At 41.0% G+C, this 21,791-nt stretch overlaps 1 protein-coding gene across 2 annotated transcripts in view; it reads left to right on the top strand.

Annotated features, from left to right (window-relative positions):
- Positions 1-21,791, top strand: part of ATRNL1 (attractin like 1) — a 454,480-nt gene that overhangs the window by 93,962 nt on the left and 338,727 nt on the right. For both annotated transcript variants that reach the window (XM_070432204.1, XM_070432203.1), the window contains exons 16-18: positions 940-1,153; positions 2,872-3,060; positions 10,038-10,256. In XM_070432204.1, coding sequence (XP_070288305.1) covers positions 940-1,153; positions 2,872-3,060; positions 10,038-10,256 — 622 coding nt within the window. The remainder of the gene's footprint in view (positions 1-939; positions 1,154-2,871; positions 3,061-10,037; positions 10,257-21,791) is intronic.

Here is a 21,791-nt window from a genome sequence, read left to right as displayed (position 1 = left end):
GACTTGTCTGTACTATGCGTAGTCCAGAAATATAGGCAGTGTAGCTGTAAAGGGAAGCACAATTATTAATCTGAAATATCTATGTTGGATTGACTCCTGCTGTTATTATCAAGAACTGTAAAAATGTTATAGCTTTTTTGTTATAAAAGTACCTTTTAGATTAATGTATGAAATATATGAGGATCACAAGGCGTAGCAGCATGTTTATATTTATAATTAGAAACGTTATTTATTAAGTATTGTCTGTGTCTCAGAAATTGGATGGTGGAAAATAACTATCTCTGTTCTAATGAACTTTGTTTAGCAAAATTTATTGACTACCTACTGGGTGTACAGTACTCCATTAGGTTTTAAGAAATCTACTGTCATAGTGAATATACATATTTTAATTTTATTTAAGTAATATTTGTTGAGTGTTAACTATGTGAAGTTTATTAAATTTTATTATAAAGTGTATTTATATACTTGACAAATTTCCAGACCTGTGGCCACCTTTATAAGCTATCTATGAACATTTGTGCAATGTATTTAAAATGCATACTGGATATATATCTCTTACTTATATTTTGTTAAAGAATTAAATGGAGGCACAGTCCATAATTTAAAAAAAAGGAAAATGCAGAGTTTTGAAACACGTAACATTATAATATAATCTTATTAGCTTCGTAACTTAGAAAAGAAATATATTATCTTCTAATTAAAGTAGAAGTGTTTACGAATGATGTTAAGAAGTTAATAGAATGGGAGTTTTCAGTGCTCATTTCTCACAGAAACATGATTTAAACAACCATCTATATACAAAAATATACCTTTACAAGGGTATAGCTGTTCTACATATTTTCAAATGTAATTTTTAATGATAATGTACTGTTTTCTAAGAAATAATGACAGTATTTTACATCTAACTGTTTTTAATGTCCTCCTTGCTATCGTTTACAGAAAGTAGCACCTTGGGTTGGCTTGCGCAAGATCAACATATCCTACTGGGGCTGGGAAGACATGTCTCCCTTTACAAACACAACACTGCAGTGGCTTCCCGGTGAGCCCAACGATTCTGGGTTCTGTGCATACCTAGAAAGGGCTGCAGTGGCGGGCTTAAAAGCGAACCCTTGTACGTCTATGGCAGATGGCCTTGTCTGTGAAAAACCTGTTGGTAAGTAGTCCAGTAGACTAGTATTTCTTTAAAACATGGTCCCAACCCTCTCTCCACCATCCCTTCCAGAGTGTGATGGTTTGTGGGCCTGGAGTAACATTGGCCATCTTCTCATGATGCTGATCCCCATGTAGATTTGAAATTTATCCACATTCCTCACTTACTGCTAGTGACCTTAGCATTAACTTGTGAAAAGAGTACATTTTATTGTCTAAAACAGTCTTTACTTTTTTGGTTGAAATAGTGAGATTTTGAACATATGGTTATAGTTGATTATAGTATATTAAGAATCTATTCTTAATGTGTTAATGTCTTTTACTTTTATAATAATAGCCTTTGGAAGAAAGATTTGTCTTCAAGATTAACAACTAATTTAGAACCACTTTAATCTTACATATCTAGTATTTCAGTTGAAAGGTAAAAAGAGACATTTTTGTTACATTTTGTGGAATGGATTTAATTAAGTGAAGTGAGAAAAGCATATTAAATTATTTTCTCTTTTTAAAGATTGTATGTTTTGTTGCAGTAATTTATAACAAAATTTACAAGTTTAGCCACATTTTTTCAGTTTTACTGAGATATAATTGACTTTTTAAACCATTTTCAATGTAGAGTTCAGGGTCATTAAGTAGAATCCCCTGTTGTGCATCTATCAATACCATTAACTCCAGAACTTATCTTCCCAAACTGAAACTCTATACCCGTTAATCAGTAAGTCTTTAAACCGCTGTCCCCTGCCCCTGACAACCACCTTGTACTTTCTGTCTTTATGAGTTTGACTACTCAAGGCACCTCATAGGTGGGATCATAAGGGTTATGTCCTTTTGTGATCCTTAAAGCCCATCCATGTTGTAGCATGTGTCAGAATTTCATGTCTTTCAACCCATTGGATGTGTACACCACATTTTGTTTATCTGTTCATCCACTGATGGATACTCGAGTTGCTTCTCCTTTGGCTATTGTGAATGATGATGCTATGAATACAGGTGTACAAATATCTGTCTCAGTTCCTGCTTTCCCGTCTTTAGCCAGAAGTGGAATTGCTACATCATATGGCAATTCTGTGTTTAATTTTTGAGGAATTGTCATGCTGTTTGCCATAGATGCTGTACCATTTTACCTTCCAGCAGCAATGTACCAGGGTTCTGAGTTGTCCACATTCTTGTCAACATTTTTTAAAAATAGTAGTCATTCTAATGAGTGTGATAAATACTATATTTTAGGTAGAGATTTTATAGTAAATTATTTTATTTTTATTGTTCATATAAGCAGCATATTCACTGACAGGACATTTGCTTTGATAAGGTACATGGTATTTAGCTAATAGATAGAATAGTTAGGTCATGTGTTAGATTTATATTTATAGTTTTTAAATTATACATCTTTATGTACCTTGTAAAGGATTAAACATTCCTAGAAATTATAAATTTTAAAATAAATTTAAGAAGTATTGACATATCTTCACTTTTAAAAAAATTACTGCATTTATTGGGGTGACATTGGTTAATAAAATTAAGTAGGTTTCAAGTGTCCACGTCTATAATACATCATGTATATTTTGTATTGTGTAGTTCATTTTTAACCTTATCATGCCATTTTTGTTTAAATTTTTATTCCTCACTTGGCTTAATGGAAATAGTCCCTGAACAGCAAACCCCATTCACTTGTGCCAAAATACATTTACAAATGAAAGAATTATGTTTGTTGGTTTATTTCAGTTAGTCCAAATCAGAATGCAAGGCCGTGCAAGAAGCCGTGCTCCTTACGGACCTCGTGTTCCAACTGCACCAGCAACGGCATGGAGTGCATGTGGTGCAGCAGCACCAAGCGCTGCGTGGACTCCAATGCGTACATTATCTCCTTCCCGTACGGACAGTGTCTGGAGTGGCAGACCGCTACCTGCTCGCGTAAGTGCTTATGTACAGGGCCTGTTCATTCAGCAGCGACTTCAGTCACTAGTCTACGATGGGCTGAGGAATTAAACATTTGAGGAAGTTTTAAAAAATGAGAAAAAATGGTGTTCCAGCTCATTTTAAAACTTTAGTGCTGTGACCTCCTGGTTTATATTATAGTGTCATTTTGAATTCCACTAAGTATCTGCCCCAACCTGTTAACATTTTGCGCATTTGTCATTCCCTGACTCTGAGTGCATGTTGCAAACAGCGTAACATTTTCAAGGTCACAGATTGCTTTCCTGTGTTTCTTTAGTTCCTTCGACCTAGGCCAGTTCCCATGAGTTCTCTGTCTTACATGCCTATGGTATTTTTTTTAAGAGTCTGTACCAGTTGTTTTGTAAGTTTCACAATTTGGATTTGTCCAGTTGTTTCTTCATGATTAGATTCAAATTAGCCTTTTTTAATTATTAGATTCAAGGTAAGCATTTTGGGCAAGAATATCATATCCGTGGTGGCACAGCTGCTACAAAGGCAGGCTTACAGTCTGGGTTGTCATCACAAGGTGAGTGGTGTCAGCAGGGTGGTTCTGGGCTGGCAGGAGGAGATCCTGGCCCCTTGTTGGTGTTGTGTTTCATAAGGACTGTAGGATGACGGTGCTTCTGGTTACTGGGTACAGCGTGGTTATGAGAATGGCTTTTCTTGCGAAGACAAATTGCATCAGGATATCACTGCCAAGGGAATTTCATAATACTACTGATAGCACTTGGTGGCCTTGTAGGAATCTGAGACAATGTGTGGCTACCTTTGTGGGAGAATTTAGAAGCTACTTGTCTCAGCTAGCTTCCTGCTAGCAGCGGCTTCCTTCCTGGAAGCAGCCACGTGCCGGTTTCCTGGAAGTGCGGGCCATGACAAGGCCTATTCTGAAGTACCTTCTGGACTTGCTTAGAGCCCCTTGGCTGCTTGGCATTCCTTCTGTAGGAGCAGCCACTGGCAGTGTGGCTGTGATGCAGTGTCACCATCCCCGCAGCATCATGCATTGTCTACCCATTTATTCTTCCTTCCATTATTCTAAGCTCTCTTGGTTTTCCTCCAAGAGGAAGAGCCACTTCCCAAAAGAGCAGCTTCATAATTCTGAGGCCCCTATTGGTGGTGAATCTACTGTTTTGAGGCCTGCGCTGGGGCCCAGTGGACCTCAGACCACATGGTCACCCAGTGATCAGCCCTTGTTGCTCAGATGAGTAACCTCATTCAGAGGTTGTTGTCTGCTTAAGACAGTGCAGGTGGAGACTCACTGGTTTTTCCAGGGAGGATGGACTTTATCCAGGGATCCAGCCAAACCCATATTTGTTTCTTATTGGGCACCGCTGTGGCGTGGAGACTGACCCTGTTGGCTAGCTCTCCCAGACTGTGGCTCTTGGGTACATTTGTTGCTCCAGGCTCTTGGCATCAAGTGAGAGGTGCTCCTGGAATGGGCTTGGCTGGATATATTATAGGTTGAGCTCTCTGTTTCTAGTCTTTCTTCGAACTTTGGTAAGGAATGGTGATATACAGGATCAAGTTTGTGGAAATGGGGTAGCTGCACGCATAAAATGGTCTCACTAGCACAGAAAGTATCTCATAACTAGGAGCCCGCTGCTGAGAGGGTTGAGTACCAGTGATGGAGGCTGGTGGGGAGTTGAGACAGTGCCCAGCCCCTCTTGCCTCCATAGCCGTGTTTGTCCATAAATTTTAATGTTCAGTGAAAGAAGCCAAACACAAAGATTATATACTGTATGACTCCATTTATATAAAGTTCAGCAGTACTGAATACTGCATTATATTATTTAGGAATGATTATTCAGGTGGTAAAACTATAGAGTAAGGCAAAAAGTTATTCTTCTAAATGTCAATGGTTACTGCTGGGAAAAGATTGGGGGTGCTGATTAGGAAAAGGGAACAAAGGAGGCAATGTTGCACTTGCAGGCTGGGTGCAGGTACAAAGCATTTATTTACAACTAGAGGCCTGTTGCATGAATTTGTGCATGGGTGGAGTCCGGCCGGCCCACCATGATGGGGACCAATCCGGGCCGTGCTGGAGGAGGGGAGGGGCCGCAGGTGGTTGGCCCACTGGCCCCGCCCACAATTGGCCAGTAGGTCGGCCGCAGTGGGTGTCATAACGACCAGTCGTTCTGGTCATTCCAGTGTTCTGGTTGCTGGCTATATATATATATATATATATATATACTAGAGGCCCGGTGCACAAAAATTTGTGCACTCGGGAGGGGGTCCCTCAGCCCAGCCTGTGCCCTCTCGCAGTATGGGACCCCTTGGGGGATGTCCACCTGCTGGCTTAGACCCACTCCCCGGGGGAACAGGCCTAAGCTGGCAGTCAGACATTCCTCTGGCAGCCCGGCAGCCCTCGGGGGATGTCCACTTGCCAGCAGGGAGCAGGCCTCAGCTGCAGTCGGACATCCTTAGTGCTGCTGAGGAGGCGGGAGAGGCTCCCGCCACCACTGCTGTGCTGGCAGCCATCAGCCTGGCTTGTGGCTGAGCAGAGCTCCCCCTGTGGGAGCACACTGATCACCAAGGGGCAGCACCTGCATTTAGCGTCTGCCCCCTGGTGGTCAGTGTGTGTCATAGTGACCAGTCATTCCCAGTTGTTCTGCTGTTAGGGTCAATTTGCATATTACCCTTTTTTATATAGGATAGAGGCCTGGTGCACAGGTGGGGGCTGGCTGGTTTGCCCTGAAGGGTGTCCCGGATCAGGGTGGGGGTCCTGCTTGGGTGCCTGGCCAGCCTGGGTGAGGGGCTGATGGCTGTTTTCAGGCTGGCCACGCCCCCGGCGACCCAAGCTCCCAGCCTCTCCTTTTTTCTGGGATTTATTTATCTTATATAATTGAAACTTTGTAGCCTTGAGCGTAGCCCAGGGCGGTCCAGGGCAGGCGGGAAGCTTGGCTTCCTCTATCGCCGGGAGCAACCCAGGCCTCTGCTGCTCCAGCTCCGTGGCCGCTGCCATCTTATTGGGTTAATTTGCATACTCCTGATTGGCTGGTGGGCGCGGCTGGTGGGTGCGGCTGTGGACGTGGTTTGAGTGTAGTGGACTGTTAATTTGCATGTTTCTCTTTTATTATATAGGATATATATTAATATATATTTATATATATTTATATATAATTTATTATTGTACTACATTATGTTGTATTGTGAATTATGTACTTCTTTGTATGTGTTTTATGTATATTTTATAATTAAAAAGGCTAAAAGGTAGGGAAATGGTACCCAAGCTCTCATGCTGTTAAGAAGTTTCTAAAAATTATTTAGAATTAGATCTAAATTGTTTTCTCTGCTCACTAATCTTTCTTGTATTTCATTCCCTCTTATCTGTGCATCTTTTGGAGAACAGTTTAGTAATTCTTTCTAAATATACTTGTGGCTGGAACCTTTTGAGTTGTGCATGTCTAAAGTGTATTTTCCATGTTCACTTGAATGAAATGACTGGAACTTGGAGTTCTGAATAATTCTTTCCTGAGAACTTCTGGCATTCGACATGGATGAGATTCTCAGACCAACTTAATTTCATTTCCTTGTGGAACATTTTTTTCTTTACTTTGAGAGCTTTTAAATTGTTTTCTTTATGGCTGGCATTCAAAATTTTGCATTTCATTTAAATTCAGTTTTCCAGGAGTTGATGTGGATTTTAAAATTGATTATCATTGTTTTTCCATCTGAAGAGTAGTTTCTTCACCTGTTAAAATGTTCTTTAATGTCTGAGATTATTTTTCTTCTATTTAATATATCCACAAAAGTAAATAGTTGTTGGAATTTCTAGATATTTCTATATTTTTAAATTTACTTTCATTTTCAATTTTTTTGCTTAGGTTTTGCTCCATAGTATTTAAAATCATATGCCCTGTGCATTCTTGTGGGGAAGTGGGACATTGTACTTATTTGAGGTTTTCTAGTAATTGGAACTTGAAGGAAACGTCTCTTTGCAAGTGAGAAGCAAATATAGATTTTGCAGTATTCTTCAGTATTTTCCAGTTATGATATTGTGATAGGAATGTAAAAATTCGGAAATTGAAGAAAAGAAATGTATTTTAAGACAAATTTTGCCTAATGGTTTTTAAGAAAACTTTGCTAATAACTGGAATTATAAATAATTAATATATTTTAAGTAGTTGGATATTCTATTTGTGAAAATGAAATGCAATGGGATTATTGAAAGCAATAATAGAAGATTTAGTTTTTAATATATAAAAGTTCAAATAAAAATGTAATTAAATGGGTATGGTGAAAATGGAATAATAAGAAACAGAATATAGTATACATCTCACAAATCTATATTTCTTTCAATATTTTACAGGTTTATGTATATGCTCAATTTATACTTTTTATTCTTGGCAGTTAGGGAAGGTAATCTTTTGTTTAAATCAATTCTTTCTTTCATGAATTGTGCCTTTGGTGTCATAACTAAAACATCATCAAACCCAAGTTCATCTAGATTTTCTTACATGTAGTTTTGCTTATGTCACCCAGCTGTTCTTACATGCTGTCTGCTTTATCCATGAGAGCTCATAGCCTATTAACCATAGTTGTTTTAAATTCCTGTTCTGGTAATTCCAACATTCCTGTCATGACTGGTCTGATGCTTGTTCAAACTCTTGAAACTCTCTCTTTGTTTTTTTGCTTTTTGATATACCTTGTAATTTTTCTTGATAGCCAGATTTTATATATGAGTAAAAGAAACGGCTATAAATTGGCCTTCGGTTATGTAGTGGTGAGGAATGGGCAAAGAGAAGTATTTTATGGTTCTATGATTAGGTCTCTGTCTTTTCGTGAGCCTGTGCCCCATACTGTGAATTTCACTAGTGCTTCTCAGTTTCCCCCCTCTCTTAGGTGGTAAAGGATGGCTGGAGGGAGCTGGAGGTTGTATATTTCTCTTTCCTCGTCCATGTTAGGTATCTCCCTTTAATCAAGTTAGGTAGATTCTCTTAAACCCCAGCTATTCGGGCTCTGTTAAATCCTTTCTCCGGCTTTGTTAAGAAGAACAGACTGCTCTGGCATATTTTAAAGTGGTTCCCTTTCCTCTCCTCCTGCTGGAAGCACAAGGGGCTTTTTCTTATATTTACTTTGAGGACCTGGAGATAAAGTTTCTGGAGATAAAGCTCATAACAGTGTGGGATTCCTCCAATCACTGGGTGCCCTGGAGAGTTTAACTCTCAGAGTTGTCCACAGTCAGCTTCCAGCAGTTCCTCAGTCACAGGTCAGGTTTTCTGACTCTGACCCTGAGTCCTGCAGAGGTTACTTAGGTAAATTATGATGTTCTCCATCCACCTGTCTGCCTCTCCAATTTAGGGGATAGTGGTTTACCCTATGACCTCACAACTCTGATGGATATAAGAAGAATTGTTGATTTTCCAGTTGGTGCTACTTTTTACTTTTTGTTAGGATGAATGGTGACTTCTAACCTCATTATCTGCTGGACTGGAAACCGGAAATTGTCAGTAATCATTTGATGACATAAATTCTTGCAGAATTAATTTTTCAAATTCTTATATATTTCAAAAAACATTAAATACTTTACAACTTAATCTTTCAAAAAGCCAAAAATAAATAAAATAAAAATGATTGCTCTGATTACTTGTAGATCATACATAGTCTTTGTACCATCCATAATTTATGAAGCTTTTCTATTATTGTTTTCTGTAAGAAAAAGAAAAACCAATAGAGTCTGTCGGTTTTTGAGTCAGCATTGAAGGCTAAAGAATGAATTTCCTACAGGGTTAACATTAGTCACTTGTGTTTAATGACTCAAAGAATATTCTTTCTTTTATAATTTATTATTAAATAAATATAGGAGATGTTACTCATTTTCCACCTTTTTGCTTCCCATCTCTGAAATGCTTAGCGTGCAACAAATTCCTAACAACAAATCATATTGTAATTGATGAATTTTTAAATCTAATATTCTATTATTCCTGCATGGTCCTCTATATTGAATTCTCGATGTTCAGTTTGCCATTGTTTACAGAAATCTTACTGGGTACATTTTGTACCCCGTAATATTAAAATACCAAGTGGCAATTAAGTTATTATTACCACAAAGTGAATCTGAATCTGCCAGAAATCTACCAGAAGAAATTTTTCTTGGTGTCTTGTCCCTGTGTCACCATCTTCTGTGGATACACAATTCCCAAGACAAAGTGTGCCTGTTCTAGCAAAGTATCAGTACTCAAAGAGCACCTCAGCCCAATATAGGCTACTCTGATTATGAATTAAAATTTTTAAATATTACATACGAACTATTACGTGATGGCAGACTACAACAGGTTCATCCTTGGAAAAGGCGTCCCAGTATTGATAGGCTTTCTGCCCTGAAAGTCAGAGACAGCCTGTCTGCTGGTTGCCTGACGGAGGCAGAGTATACAAGTTCCATGTTCCCATCCAGATGGCTCTTTGGGTGGAGACTGAATTTTACTCATCACAGGACAGCCAAATACTAGCATCTTGGACCCCTGGATAGAGCATCGTCCATACGAGACAGTCCTAATGTGGCTCAGCCATCACAGGGATGGGCAGGCATCACAACCCTGACCATTCCCCGGCAGATTGCAGATTTTCCTCGAAGGCCTTCACTAGGCACAACAGTAGCGAACGTGGCTGTACATCACAGACAAAAGAAGTGTGTGCTGTAGGCTCCTCATAAGCTCCCCAAAGGCCCTAATCCTGGCAAAGCTCAGGAGACTTTAAGTGCTGACTTCATTTTTCTCCATGTCGTAGTCACCACCATTTCTAACCCTCGTGTCAGTCCATTTATCTCCTCATTGTTCATGATGAATGTTTTCTTTGCTTTAAGTAGTTGCTTTCTTAGGCATTATTACCGAAATGTTTAAACTACAGATGACCTTTTGCAGTCTTTTTTCTCAGATCTTATTTATTTCTTCATTAGCTTACAGTTCTACTTGAGTATAAAGTCATGTAACATGTTTGTTAATGTTCCTGTCACACAGCTCAGAATTGTTCTGGATTGAGAACCTGTGGACAGTGCCTGGAACAGCCTGGGTGTGGCTGGTGCAATGATCCTAGTAACACAGGAAGAGGACACTGCATTGAAGGATCTTCGCGAGGACCCATGAAGCTCGTGGGAACGCACAGCAATGAGATGGTTCTTGACTCCAGTCTTTGTCCCAAAGAAAAGAACTATGAGTGGTCCTTCATCCAGTGTCCAGGTAAGAAACGTGTGATTGTAAAAATTTCAGTTTTTCAATCAAAGTGTTTTTTCAATTTCAAAACCAAGGATATTTTTTTTCTTTCTTGTAATAAAGATTTAGAAAAAGAATAACAAGATGAGGCTCAAAATTCAGAGATAAAAAATATTTTTCCCTATATCCACTTCGTTGTATTGATGGTATTCTGTTTGGAATTGTTAAGTAGGCTAACCAGATGCATTGCAAATAATTATTAGATTTGGTTTCATATCAGTTTTTAAGAGGAAATAATATTGGCTTATGCCTGTTTTTTATCCTAGTATTATATCTTAGAATTCAAAGGTAACTCCTAGGATTCAGTCAAACTTCATGGTAAGAATAGGAATTTTTCTCTCTAATACCTATGATGGAGTCACCTGGCCTCATTTTGAAAGTTGCCTTTGGTATTCACTACCATTCATTTTTGAAGGTCAATAAGTATTAGATTTTAGGATTTGTTTGTGTTTGTTTGTTTTTTAGTCCATATTTTTGTTGAGTGCCTACTATGTGCTAAGGAATATTTTAGATGCTAGAGATACAACAAATAACAAATAAGTTTAAAACCATCCATGGAGTCTGTATTCATGGAGCTTGTATTTTCATTGAAGTTACGCATACACATATGACGTTAGATGGTGATAGGTGCTATTAAATAAAGAAGGCCAGGAAGGGTGAATATGGCTAGCCATTTAAAATAGGGTGGTGAGAAAAGATCTTCCTGAGAGGGGATTTGTAATAAACACCTCAAATTGAGGAGGGAGAGAATACTAGGGGTATTCGGGAAAGAGTGGTCTAGAAGTGGAATCAACCTGACACAAGGACCAGATAAGAGTTATTAATGACTGTGGTGGTTTTAACATATATCCACAAACTCTTTGGCACTCCTACCATAAAACAGAAATCCATAGCTAATAAGCCAAGAAATTAGATAAAATGAAATAATATTTAATGCAAGAGAAGGCAGGACAAGAGAAAAAATGAAATATAGAAGAGATGGGACAAATAGTTAACTAATAGCAAAACAACAGTTTTAAGCTCAGTCATTTCAATAGTTATGCTAAATGTAAATAACCTAATCACCTCAATAAAAGGGCTGATGTTTTCATATCAGCGAAAAAAGCAAGACCCAACTATAGGCTGCCTATAAGAAATCCATTTAAAATATAAAGACCCACTTATTTTAAAAGTAAAAGAATGGAAACAGTTATACTATGAGAACATAAATCAAGAGAAAGGTGAATTGGCTATACGAATATCAGAAAAATAGTTTCCAGAGCAAAAAAAAGTGTCCCTTTATAAAGATAAATGGGTAAATTAATAAAAAAGACATAACATTTCTAAACATTTTCACCAATTAACAGACTTTCAAAACAGGCGAAGATTTAGTGGTGGGTGATCAAGAATCCTCTTAATCTCCAGAGACATTCTAGGTTACCACTTCCTACTTGGATTTGTGTGGCTGGTATTATACCTTTTATTTGTTTTTCTCTTACCCCTGTATTTTTTTTGGGGGGGGGGGGGGGCGAGGGGGTTTCTATTAATTTTCTATTGCAGCATTAAAAATTACCATAAACTTAGAGGCTTAAACAATACCCGTTTATAGTTCACAGTTCTGTATGTCTGAAGTTGGGGCCTGGCCTGGCTGGCTTCTCTGCTCCAAGTCTCAAGGGCTGAAACCAAGGTGTCGGGCAGGCCGAGTTTTGTTTGGAAGATCTGGAGAAGAATCTGTTTCCAAGGTCATCCATAGTGTTGGTGGAATTCAGTTCCTTGTGGTTTTAGGACTGAGGTGCCTGTTTTCCAGTTGTCTGTCAGCCAGTGACCACTCAGATTCTAAGGAATGCTTACATTCTCTCACACATGGCACCCCTCCCTCCCCCCCTTAATCGCCAACTCGCAGTGTAGAGTCTCAAAAACTCAAATGGATCTCTCACACTTTTAATCTCTTTCTTCAAGTGGAGTCCAGTTCCTTATAAGGCTTCACCTGATTGGGCCATTCAGGATGATCTCCCTTTTAAAAACTCAACTGGGCATGTAACATACCTAATCATAGAGTGGCCATCCCATCACATGCACAGGTCCCTGCCACACTCAAGAGGGCACCATGATGTTTGATTAAATAACTGGGTACTGTAACCTAGCTTCATTGACACATAAGAGTATTGCATCATACAACTTACCCATTTAAAGTCTATAACTCAGTGGTTTTTATTATATTCACAGAATTATGCAACTATCACTACAATAAATTTAAAAAGAGGGAAGGCAGGGGAGGATGGGTGGGAAGCGATCAACCAATGAACTTGTATGCTTATATGCATAACCCTTGGACACAGACAATGGAGTGGTGAGGGCCTGGGAGGGGAGTGGGAGTGGGCTGAAGCGGTTAAATGGGGGGAAAAGGAGAATCTATGTAATACTTTCAACAATAAAGATTTAAAACAACAACAACATTTTTGCCATTCCCCAGTAGAAACCTGATACTTACTAATAGTCACTGCATGTTGAAACCCCTCTTACTCTTGTGAGCTGTAGGCAACCACTAATCTTTGTATCTCTATAGATTTGCCTATTCTGGATATTTTATGTAAATTGAATTATACAATTGTTGTCTTTTGGGACTGGCTTCTTTTCCTATGCATAATATTATCAAGTTTTATTCATGTAATAGCATGTCTCAGTACTTCACTTTTTTACCAAATAATATCTACACTAATAAAAGAGAAACATGGTAATTAGCGTACGACCGCTACCCTTCCCATTGGCTAATCAGCATATCCTTATGCAAATTAACTGTCAGCCAAGATGGCGGCTGGCAGCCATGCATTGAAGTGAGCAGGGAGGCTTGCTTGCTCCAGTGACTGCGAACTCCAACGTTCCCCGCCTGCTGCTGCCGGCCTCTCAGCTGCAACTCTAAGCAACTATGTACTATGTTGCAAATAAGAAGCTAAACAAAACCCCAGAAACCGGCTTTCATTCAGCCGGGCTTCAGCCAGCCGGACCGCAACATTGTATCGATGTTTTCAGCAGCTAGGCCTCAGAGCTAAAGCTGGCCCAGAATAAAAAAAGAAAAAGAAAAAAAGGAGCGGTTGGGAGCTTCAGTCACCCGCTTCCGGAAAACAGCCCTCAGCCCCTCACCCAGACTGGCCAGGCACCCCAGTGGGGACCCCCACCCTGATCCAGGACACCCTTCAGGGCAAACCAGCCAGCCCCTACCCATGCACCAGGCCTCTATCCTATATAGTAAAAGGGTAATATGCCTCCCGGCACCGGGATCAGCGGAGCAGCGAGGCTCCCGGCACCAGGATCAGCGTGACAGAGGGCAACGCCCAAACCCCCTGATCAGCCCTGCTCTGTGCCTGATAGGGGGGAGCTCCCCAATCCCCTGATTGCCCTGTGGCTCTGTGTGTGACAGGGGAGCTCCCCAACCCCCTGATCGCCCTGCGGCTCTGTGTGTGACAGGGGACGGGGCCACAACCTCCCTATCCGCCCTGCTCTGTTTGTGACAGGGGAAGGCGCCCCATCCCCCTGATCAGCCCTGCTCTGTGCCTGATAGGGGGGAGCTCCCCAACCCCCTGATTGCCCTGCGGCTCTGTGTTTGACAGGGTGCAGCGCGCCAACCCCCTGATCGGCCCTGCTCTGTGTGTGACAGGGTAGAGCCATAACCTCTCCATCGGCCCTGCCCCAAGTGTGAGAGTGGTGGCACCCCAACCCCCTGATCAGTCCTGCTCTGTGGGTGATAGAGGGTGGCGCCCCAACCCCCCTCCACGGGCCTTGCTCTGTGTGTGACAGGGTAGAGCCATAACCTCCCCATTGGCCCTGCCCTGAGTGTGACAGGGTGCAGCGCCCCAACCCCCTGTTCCACCCTGCTCTGTGTGTGACAGGGGGCGGTGCCCCAGCTCCCCTATCGGCCCTACTCTGTGAGTGACAGGGGGGAGCTCCTCAACCCCCTGATCGGCCCTGCTCTGTGTGTGACAGGGTACGGAGCCCCAACCCCCCTGATGGGCCCTGCTCTGTGAGTGACAGGGGGCAGCGCCCCAACCCCCTGATTGGCCCTGCTCTGTGAGTGACAGGGGGCAGCGCCCCAACCCCCTGATCGACCCTGCTCTGTGAGTGACAGGGGGTGGCGCCGCAACCTCCCCATCGACCCTGCCTTGAGTGTGACGGGGCGGTGCCCCAACCCCCCAATCGGTCCTACCCTGAGCGTGACTGAGGGTGGCATCGCAACCTCCCGATCCGCCCTGCTCTGTGCATGACGGGGCGGCGCCCCAACTCCCCAATCGGCCCTGCTCTGAGCCTGACCAGGGGCTGCACCTAGGGATTGGGCCTGCCCTCTGCCACCCAGGAGCAGGCCTAAGCCAGCAGGTCGTTATCTCCCGAGGGGTCCCAGACTGCGAGAGGGCACAGGCCTGGCTGGGGGACCCCCCCCCCCCCCCGAGTGCACAAATTTTTGTGCACCGGGCCTCTAGTTCCATTATAAGAGTCTACCACACTTTGTTTATCTGTTCATCCCTTCATGGACATTAGGGTATTTCCATTTTTTGGCTTTTTGTGTAATGCTTCTATGAAGACATATTTTTATTACTTTGGGAATGGAATATCTGGGTCAAATGGAAACCATGTTTAACCTTTTGAGGAACTGTCTGTTTCAAAGTAGCTGCATTGTTTTATATTCCCAACAGCAGTGAACAAAGGTTCCAGTTACTCCACATCTTTGCCAAACACTGGTTACTCACATATTTTGATTATAGTCATCCTGGCGGGTGTGAAGTGTTATCTCATTGTGGTTTTGATTTGCAACTTCTTGTTGGCTAGTGATGCTGAACATTTTTTAATGTATTTTTGGCCATTTGTATGTCTTTGGAGAAATGTCTATCAGATTCTTTGCCCATTGTTAAATTGGGGTGTCTGTCTTTTTATTATTAAACTGTAAGAGTTCTTTATATATTCTGAATACAAGTCCTGTATCAAAAATTGATTTGCAAATATTTCCTCCCATTCTGTAGGTTATCTTCCCTTTTTTGTTTTTTTTCCTTTGTATTGTATTTATTGGGGTGACACGGGTTAACAAAATCATACAGGTTTCAGGTGCACAGTTCTACAACAAATCATCTGTACACTGTATTGTGTGTTCACCACCCCAAATCAAGTCTCTGTCATCACTATTTATCCCCCCCAATACCTTTCTCCATCCCTTCTCACTCCCCTCCCACCGGCATTCACCACACTGCCGTCCGTGTACCTGAGTTTTTTTCTCTTTTGCTCACTTCCTGCCCACTCCCCACTCAACACAGCTATCAGCCTGTTCTCTATCTAGGAGGGTGTTTATTTTTTGCTTGGTTGTTAATTTTGTTCATTAGATTCCACATTTGAGTAAAATCATATTGTACTTGTCTTTTCTGACTGGCTTATTTCACTTAGCACAATGCTCTCCAGGCCTATCTATGCTGTTGCAAAAGCTAAGATTTCCTTCTTTTTTATGGCAGAATGGTATTCCGTTGTGTAAATTTACCACAGCTTTTTTATCCACTCATCTACTGATGGGCACTTGGGCTCCTTCTAATTCTTGGCTGTTGTAAATAATGTTGCATTAATTCTTTTGAACGAGTGTTTTGGGTTTCTTCAGATAAATTCCCAGAAGTGGAGTTGCTGGGTCATAAGGCAGTTCCAATGTTAACTTTTGGAGGTAACTCCATTCTGCTCTCCATAGTGGCTATACCAATCTGCATTCCTACCAGTAGTTCCCTTTTCTTCATAGCCTGTCTTTTCACTTAAAAATTTTTTTTATTCATTTCAGAAAGTTGGAGAGGGAGAGAGAAATAGAAACATCGATGATGAGAGAGACTCATTGATAGGCTGCCTTCTGCACGCCCCCTACTTGGTGATTGAGCCTGGAACCCAGGCACGTGCCCTTGACTGGAATCGAACCTGGGACCCTTCAGTCCACAGCCCACCTCTCTATTCACTGAGCCACACCATCTAGGGCGGTTTTCACTTTTTGATAGTGTACTTTGAATCACAAAAGATTTGATTTTGATGATATCCTATCTATTTTTTTTATTGTCTCTTGTGCTATTGGTGATACTCCTTTGAAACCATCCTATATAATAAAAGTGTAATATGCAAATCGACCGAATGGCGGAACGACCAGAGGGCGGAGGGCGGGGCTGGTGAGCAGGCAGTGCCAGGCCAGCCAAGGGGCATGAAAATGGCAGAGGGAGGGAATGGCGATGGGGCAGGGGGTGGCAACCAGCAGCAGTGCAGGGGTGTTTGGGAGGGCTGGCACTGTCCCCTGATCGGCCTGTCCTTTCGCCTCCTGCAGAGGGTGGCTGGGCGGCAATGGTGGGGTGATAGGGGTGATGTTGTCCCCTGATCCCCTGTCCAGTCGCCTCCCACAGAGGGAGGCTGGGTGGCAGCAGTGGCGGGGTGATGGGGGCGGTGCCATCCCCTGATCGGCCGGCCCGATCACCTCCCACAGAAGGAGGCCAGACTGCAGCTTAGGCCCGCTCCCCGTGCACGAAAATTCATGCACTGGGCCTCTAGTGCATAATATAAGATTCCAAAGATTTATGCCTATATTTTAAGAGTTTAATAGTTTTAGCTCTTGCATTTAGGTCTCTGACCAGTTTCGAGTTACTTTTCTTAAAAAAAGACTCTACCATGTTTTTATTTTATTTTATTGATCTTAAAGAAGGGAGGGAGAAAGGAAAGAAGGAGAGAGAGAGAGAGAGAGAGAGAGAGAGAGAGAAGGAAAAGAAGGAGGAGGAGGAGGAGAGGAGGGGAGGAGGGGAGAGAAGAGGGAGAAACATCGATTGGTTGCCTCTCCCACTCACCCAGCCAAATGGGATTGAACCTGTAACCTGGATGTGTGCCCTGACTGGGAATTGAACCATCACCACCTTTTGGTGTATGGGCCATGCTAGCTAGGGTCAAGTTACTTCTTACATGTGTTGTGAGAAAGGAACTTAATTCTTTTGTCAGAGTATCTAGGTATCCCAGCACCATTCAATAAAAAGACTATTCTTTCCCTATTGAATTTATTTTTTATTTTGCATATTTTAGTTTCATCTTTAGAAATTGTATCTTAGTCATTTTATATTTTCCATTTCTCTCTTTCTCTGTATTCTTGAGTATATGGATAACTCTTTTAATAATTGTTTTAAAAATCCTCTGCTCATTCCATCCCTGTGCTATTTCTTTGTCTGTTTCTATTGATGTGTGTGTGTGTTTAGGTGTGTGTTTATTTACTGAATATGGATCAAAATTTCCAGCTCTGTTATTTTGTTTGGTATCCTGGACATTGTGATTTTTGCAGTTTATTATTAAATTTTGTTTTATTTGTTTTGTTGTGTTGAACTTTTTTCTGGCATGCAGGTATATTACATGGGCTCTGTTTGATCACTTCAAAAATTGTTAAGGTTTGTTAGGACTTGTGCATAGCAGCCCTAAGTCCAGTGGGAATTCATTTCCACTAAGACAGTGCCTCTTTGTGGTCTCTGTTCAATGCTCTTTGCATGATGAGGTCTCTCTACTCTGACTAGTGGGAATGCAAACGGTTCCTCGTCCTATGGGAGTTGTTTTCTGGTAGTTCTTTCTCCAGCTTCATGGAGTTTCACATTATGTTCAGTTATTCGGTCAGCGATTCAGTCCCCTCTGCAGATTGCTGTGTACATCCCTCTCCGGTAGTATTTTGTTCCACAAATTCTAGCCACCATGGCCTCTCTGAACTTTGATCTATGTTTCCTCAACTAACTGAGATCTCTGGCCTTAGTTTGGGTTTCCCTCCCTGAGCTGCACACTCTAATCTGCTTCCAGGTAGCAAGCAGGACAGTCATATTTGTTTCCCTTTTCTCAGGCGTGCCATTCCTGAGCTGCCTATGATATTTGCAAGTAGTTGCTTCATACGTTTTCTTGTTGTTTACCATTAGAGGTCAATTACTTGAACGATTAATCCTACATGGGCAGAAGGGGGAACTCTTCTATCAGTGTGGTGGTGGTGTTTTTTTTTTTACAATTAATCTCTTGTAAGCAGCCAGTAGGTCTTGATTATTTTTGTTTTGTTTTTAAAAAAATCTAGTTTGACAGCCTCTGTTCTTTATCAGAGTGTTAGTCAATTAAGATTTAATATAATATTGGTATTATTGAGTTTAATTCATACCATTAAGGTATTGATTTAAAAATTTTTCTTTATTTTTTTTCTCTGTTGTTTGTTCTTCCTTTTGCCTTTTTTTTAGATGAATTGAGTGTTTTTTTAAGTCCATTTTTTATCACTTTCATTGGATTTTTAGCTATACCTCTTTTGTGTTTTTTTTAGTGACTGCTGTAGTGATTGTAATAGTCACCTTTATCTTATCACAGTCTACCTTGAATCAGTATTATACTACTTCATGTATAAGGTAAGAATATTACAATAGTGTAATTCCATTTGCTTTTTTCCTGTCCTTTGTGTAATTATTGACATATATTTTACTTCTACATATTAACCATACAATACATTATTATTTTTGCTTTAAACAGTTTTCTTATAAAGAAGTGATAAAAGTCTTTTTATTTACTTGACCATTTCCTGTGATCTTCATTTTTTTAATAGAGATCTAAATTTCCTTTTGCTATAATATTTCTTTAGCTTGATGAACTTTAACTTAAATACTGTGTTTTTCCATTGTGGCATCAAATTATAATAGCTTTCATAGATATGAAAAATGTTTTTATTGTATATATATATGTCTTCATATATGAAGGATATTTTTTACTGGAAATAGCATCCCAAGTTGACAGGTATATTTTTTCAGTGCTTTGATGATGTAATTTCCTTTTCTTCCAGCTTCCTCCATTTCTCTTAAGAATTTCTCTATCAGTTTGTTGTTTATCTTTTAACATCAATATATCTTTTTCTTCTCGTTGACATTTTTAAGGAGTTTTTTATTTTTTTTCTTAGTTTTTGGATGCCAGTAATTTCAATATGATGTACCTAACTGTCAGTTTTTTTTTTTTTATTGAGATTGTGAATTGTGTGGCTTATTTACTCTGTGGCTTCATGTTTTTCATCATTTTTGTAACTTTTCTGCCATTCACTCATTAGATATTGCATTTGTCCCATTGTGTCACCTGGTTCTCCATTTCTAGGAGATCACTAATGTGAGGCTTTTTCACTATGTCCCTAATTTTTTTTTACTGACTTCCTTATATTTTATTTCCTGGAAGCTCCTTTGCTCTATATTTCAACTCACTATTCTTTCTTTAGATGTTTCCAGTTTCCTCTTAAATTTGTTTTAGTTCTTTATTGCTATTAACATAGCACCCAAACGCACTGTGTTAAAGCAGTTTTATTCATGATTCTATACCATCTATTTTTGCTGATTTCTGCTAGGCAGTTCTTTCTCCTCATTTTTCTCACGTGGCTACAGTTATCTGGCAGTTTGATTGGTTTTGGACGGTCCCAGATGCTTCACGCACATGTGCAGTGGTGAAGCTGACTGGTTGAACTAGGGTTCTCAGCTACAAATTCCTGTTCTACGATGTGCTTGACCTTTCATCCTCCAATAGTATAGGCACCACTTCACTGCATGGGATTCTTAGACTAGAATTGCAGGCAGAGAGAGGAATATGTCTGCTTCTTGAGATCTAAGCCAGAGTTCCTACCACATCACTTCCTTCTGTTGCTCTGAGAAAATCTTTTTTTTAAAAAAATATATTTTTTTATTGATTAAGATATTACATATGTGTCCTTATACCCACGTTACCCCCTACCCCCCCCACCCTGCTCATGCCCTCACCCCCCCCCCCCCTCCGTTGTCCGTGTCCATTGGATAGACCTATATGCTTGCATGTAAGTCCTTTGGTTGATCTTTCCCCCTTACCCCCACCCTCCCCTACCTTCCCTCCAAGGCCTGACAGTCCAATCAATGCCTCTCCGTCTCTGGATCAGTCCTTGTTCATCAGTTTATGATGTTCATTATATTCCACAAATGAGTGAGATCATGTGGTATTTATCCTTCTCTGACTGGCTTATTTCACTTAGCATAATGCTCTCTAGTTCCATCCATGCTGTGGCAAATGGTAAGAGTTCCTTTTTCTTCTTCCTCTTCTTAAAGAATACCTTTCAGCATTTCATATAATGCTGGTTTGGTGGTGATGAACTCCTTTAGCTTTTTCTTATCTGTGAAGCTGTTTATCTGACCTTCAATTCTGAATGATAGCTTTGCTGGATAAAGTAATCTTGGTTGTAGGTTCTTGCTATTCATCACTTTGAATATTTCTTGCCACTCTCTTCTGGCCTGCATGGTTTCTGTTGAGAAATCAGCTGACAGTCGTATGGGTACTCCCTTATAGGTAACTGACTTTTTTTCTCTTGCTGCTTTTAAGATTCTCTCTTTGTCTTTTGCTCTTGGCATTTTAATTATGATGTGTCTTGGTGTGGTCCTCTTTGGATTCCTTTTGTTTGGAGTTCTCTGCGCTTCCTGGACTTGGAAGTCTATTTCTTTCACCAGCTAGGGGAAGTTTTCTGTCATTATTTCTTCAAATAGGTTTTCAATATCTTGCCCTCTCTCTTCTTCTGGTACCCCTATAATTCTGATGTTGGTACGCTTGAAGTTGTCCCAGAGGCTCCTTACACTATCTTTGTATTTTTGGATTCTTTTTCATTTTGCTTTTCCGGTTGGGTGTTTTTTGCTTCTTCGCATTTCAAATCTTTGACTTGATTCTTGCGATCCTCTGGTCTGTTGTTGGGAGTCTGTATAATATTCTTTATTTCAGTCAGTGTATGCTTGATTTCTAGTTGGTTCTTTATCACAACATCGAGGGTCTCACTAGATTTCTTGAGGATCTCACTACATTTATCGGTGGTTTCCATAAAATTCTTGAAAAATCTTAGAACCGTGGTTTTGAACTCTATATCCAGTCGTTTGCTGTCCTCCATTTCTGTCATTTGTGTCCTGTTTCTTTGTCTTCGCATTTTGTCTGCTTCCCTGTGTTGGTAGAGTGGTTTTGTGTGCTAGATGTCCTACAGGGCCCAGTGGCTCAGCCTCCCCAGTTACCTGAGGTGGACACTCTTGGTGCACCCCCTTGTGGGCTTTGTGCACAGTCTTGTTGTAGTTATGCCTTGATTGTTTTAGGTGTCACTGGGAGGAATTGACCTCCAGGCCAATTGGCAGTGAGAATCAGCTGTGTCTGCAGTGGGAGAACTTCTGTGCTGAAGACACCCTTCTGGGGCAAGACTTGTTTCAGTGGGGCTTTGGTGCTCACTGAGTCTGCCCCCTGAGTGTGTTCCTTATGAATCTGAGGAGTTGTAATCTGGGTGGTCCCACTCTGACCACTGGGTACACTGGCTCTTGGATCTAAGGAGGTGCTAATTAAGCCTCTTCCTGAGGTTACCCAGCTGGAGCTACGAAGAGATATGCAGATTCCCCTTCCTTTTTTGGAGGTTTGGGTGTGCCCAGATGAGGCCCAGCTGTGAAGTAATGCAAGCTGCTGTGGGGCCTTGGGCCTTCTCTTGGAAGTTCTGGGTCTGTCTGGCCCAGC

This window comes from Myotis yumanensis, unplaced genomic scaffold, assembly GCF_028538775.1.
Source record: "Myotis yumanensis isolate MYYU_CA2020_CCGP unplaced genomic scaffold, mMyoYum1.0.hap1 SCAF_13, whole genome shotgun sequence".
NCBI classification, from domain to species: Eukaryota; Metazoa; Chordata; class Mammalia; order Chiroptera; family Vespertilionidae; genus Myotis; species Myotis yumanensis.
This window is presented reverse-complemented; position numbering and strand designations above follow the sequence as displayed.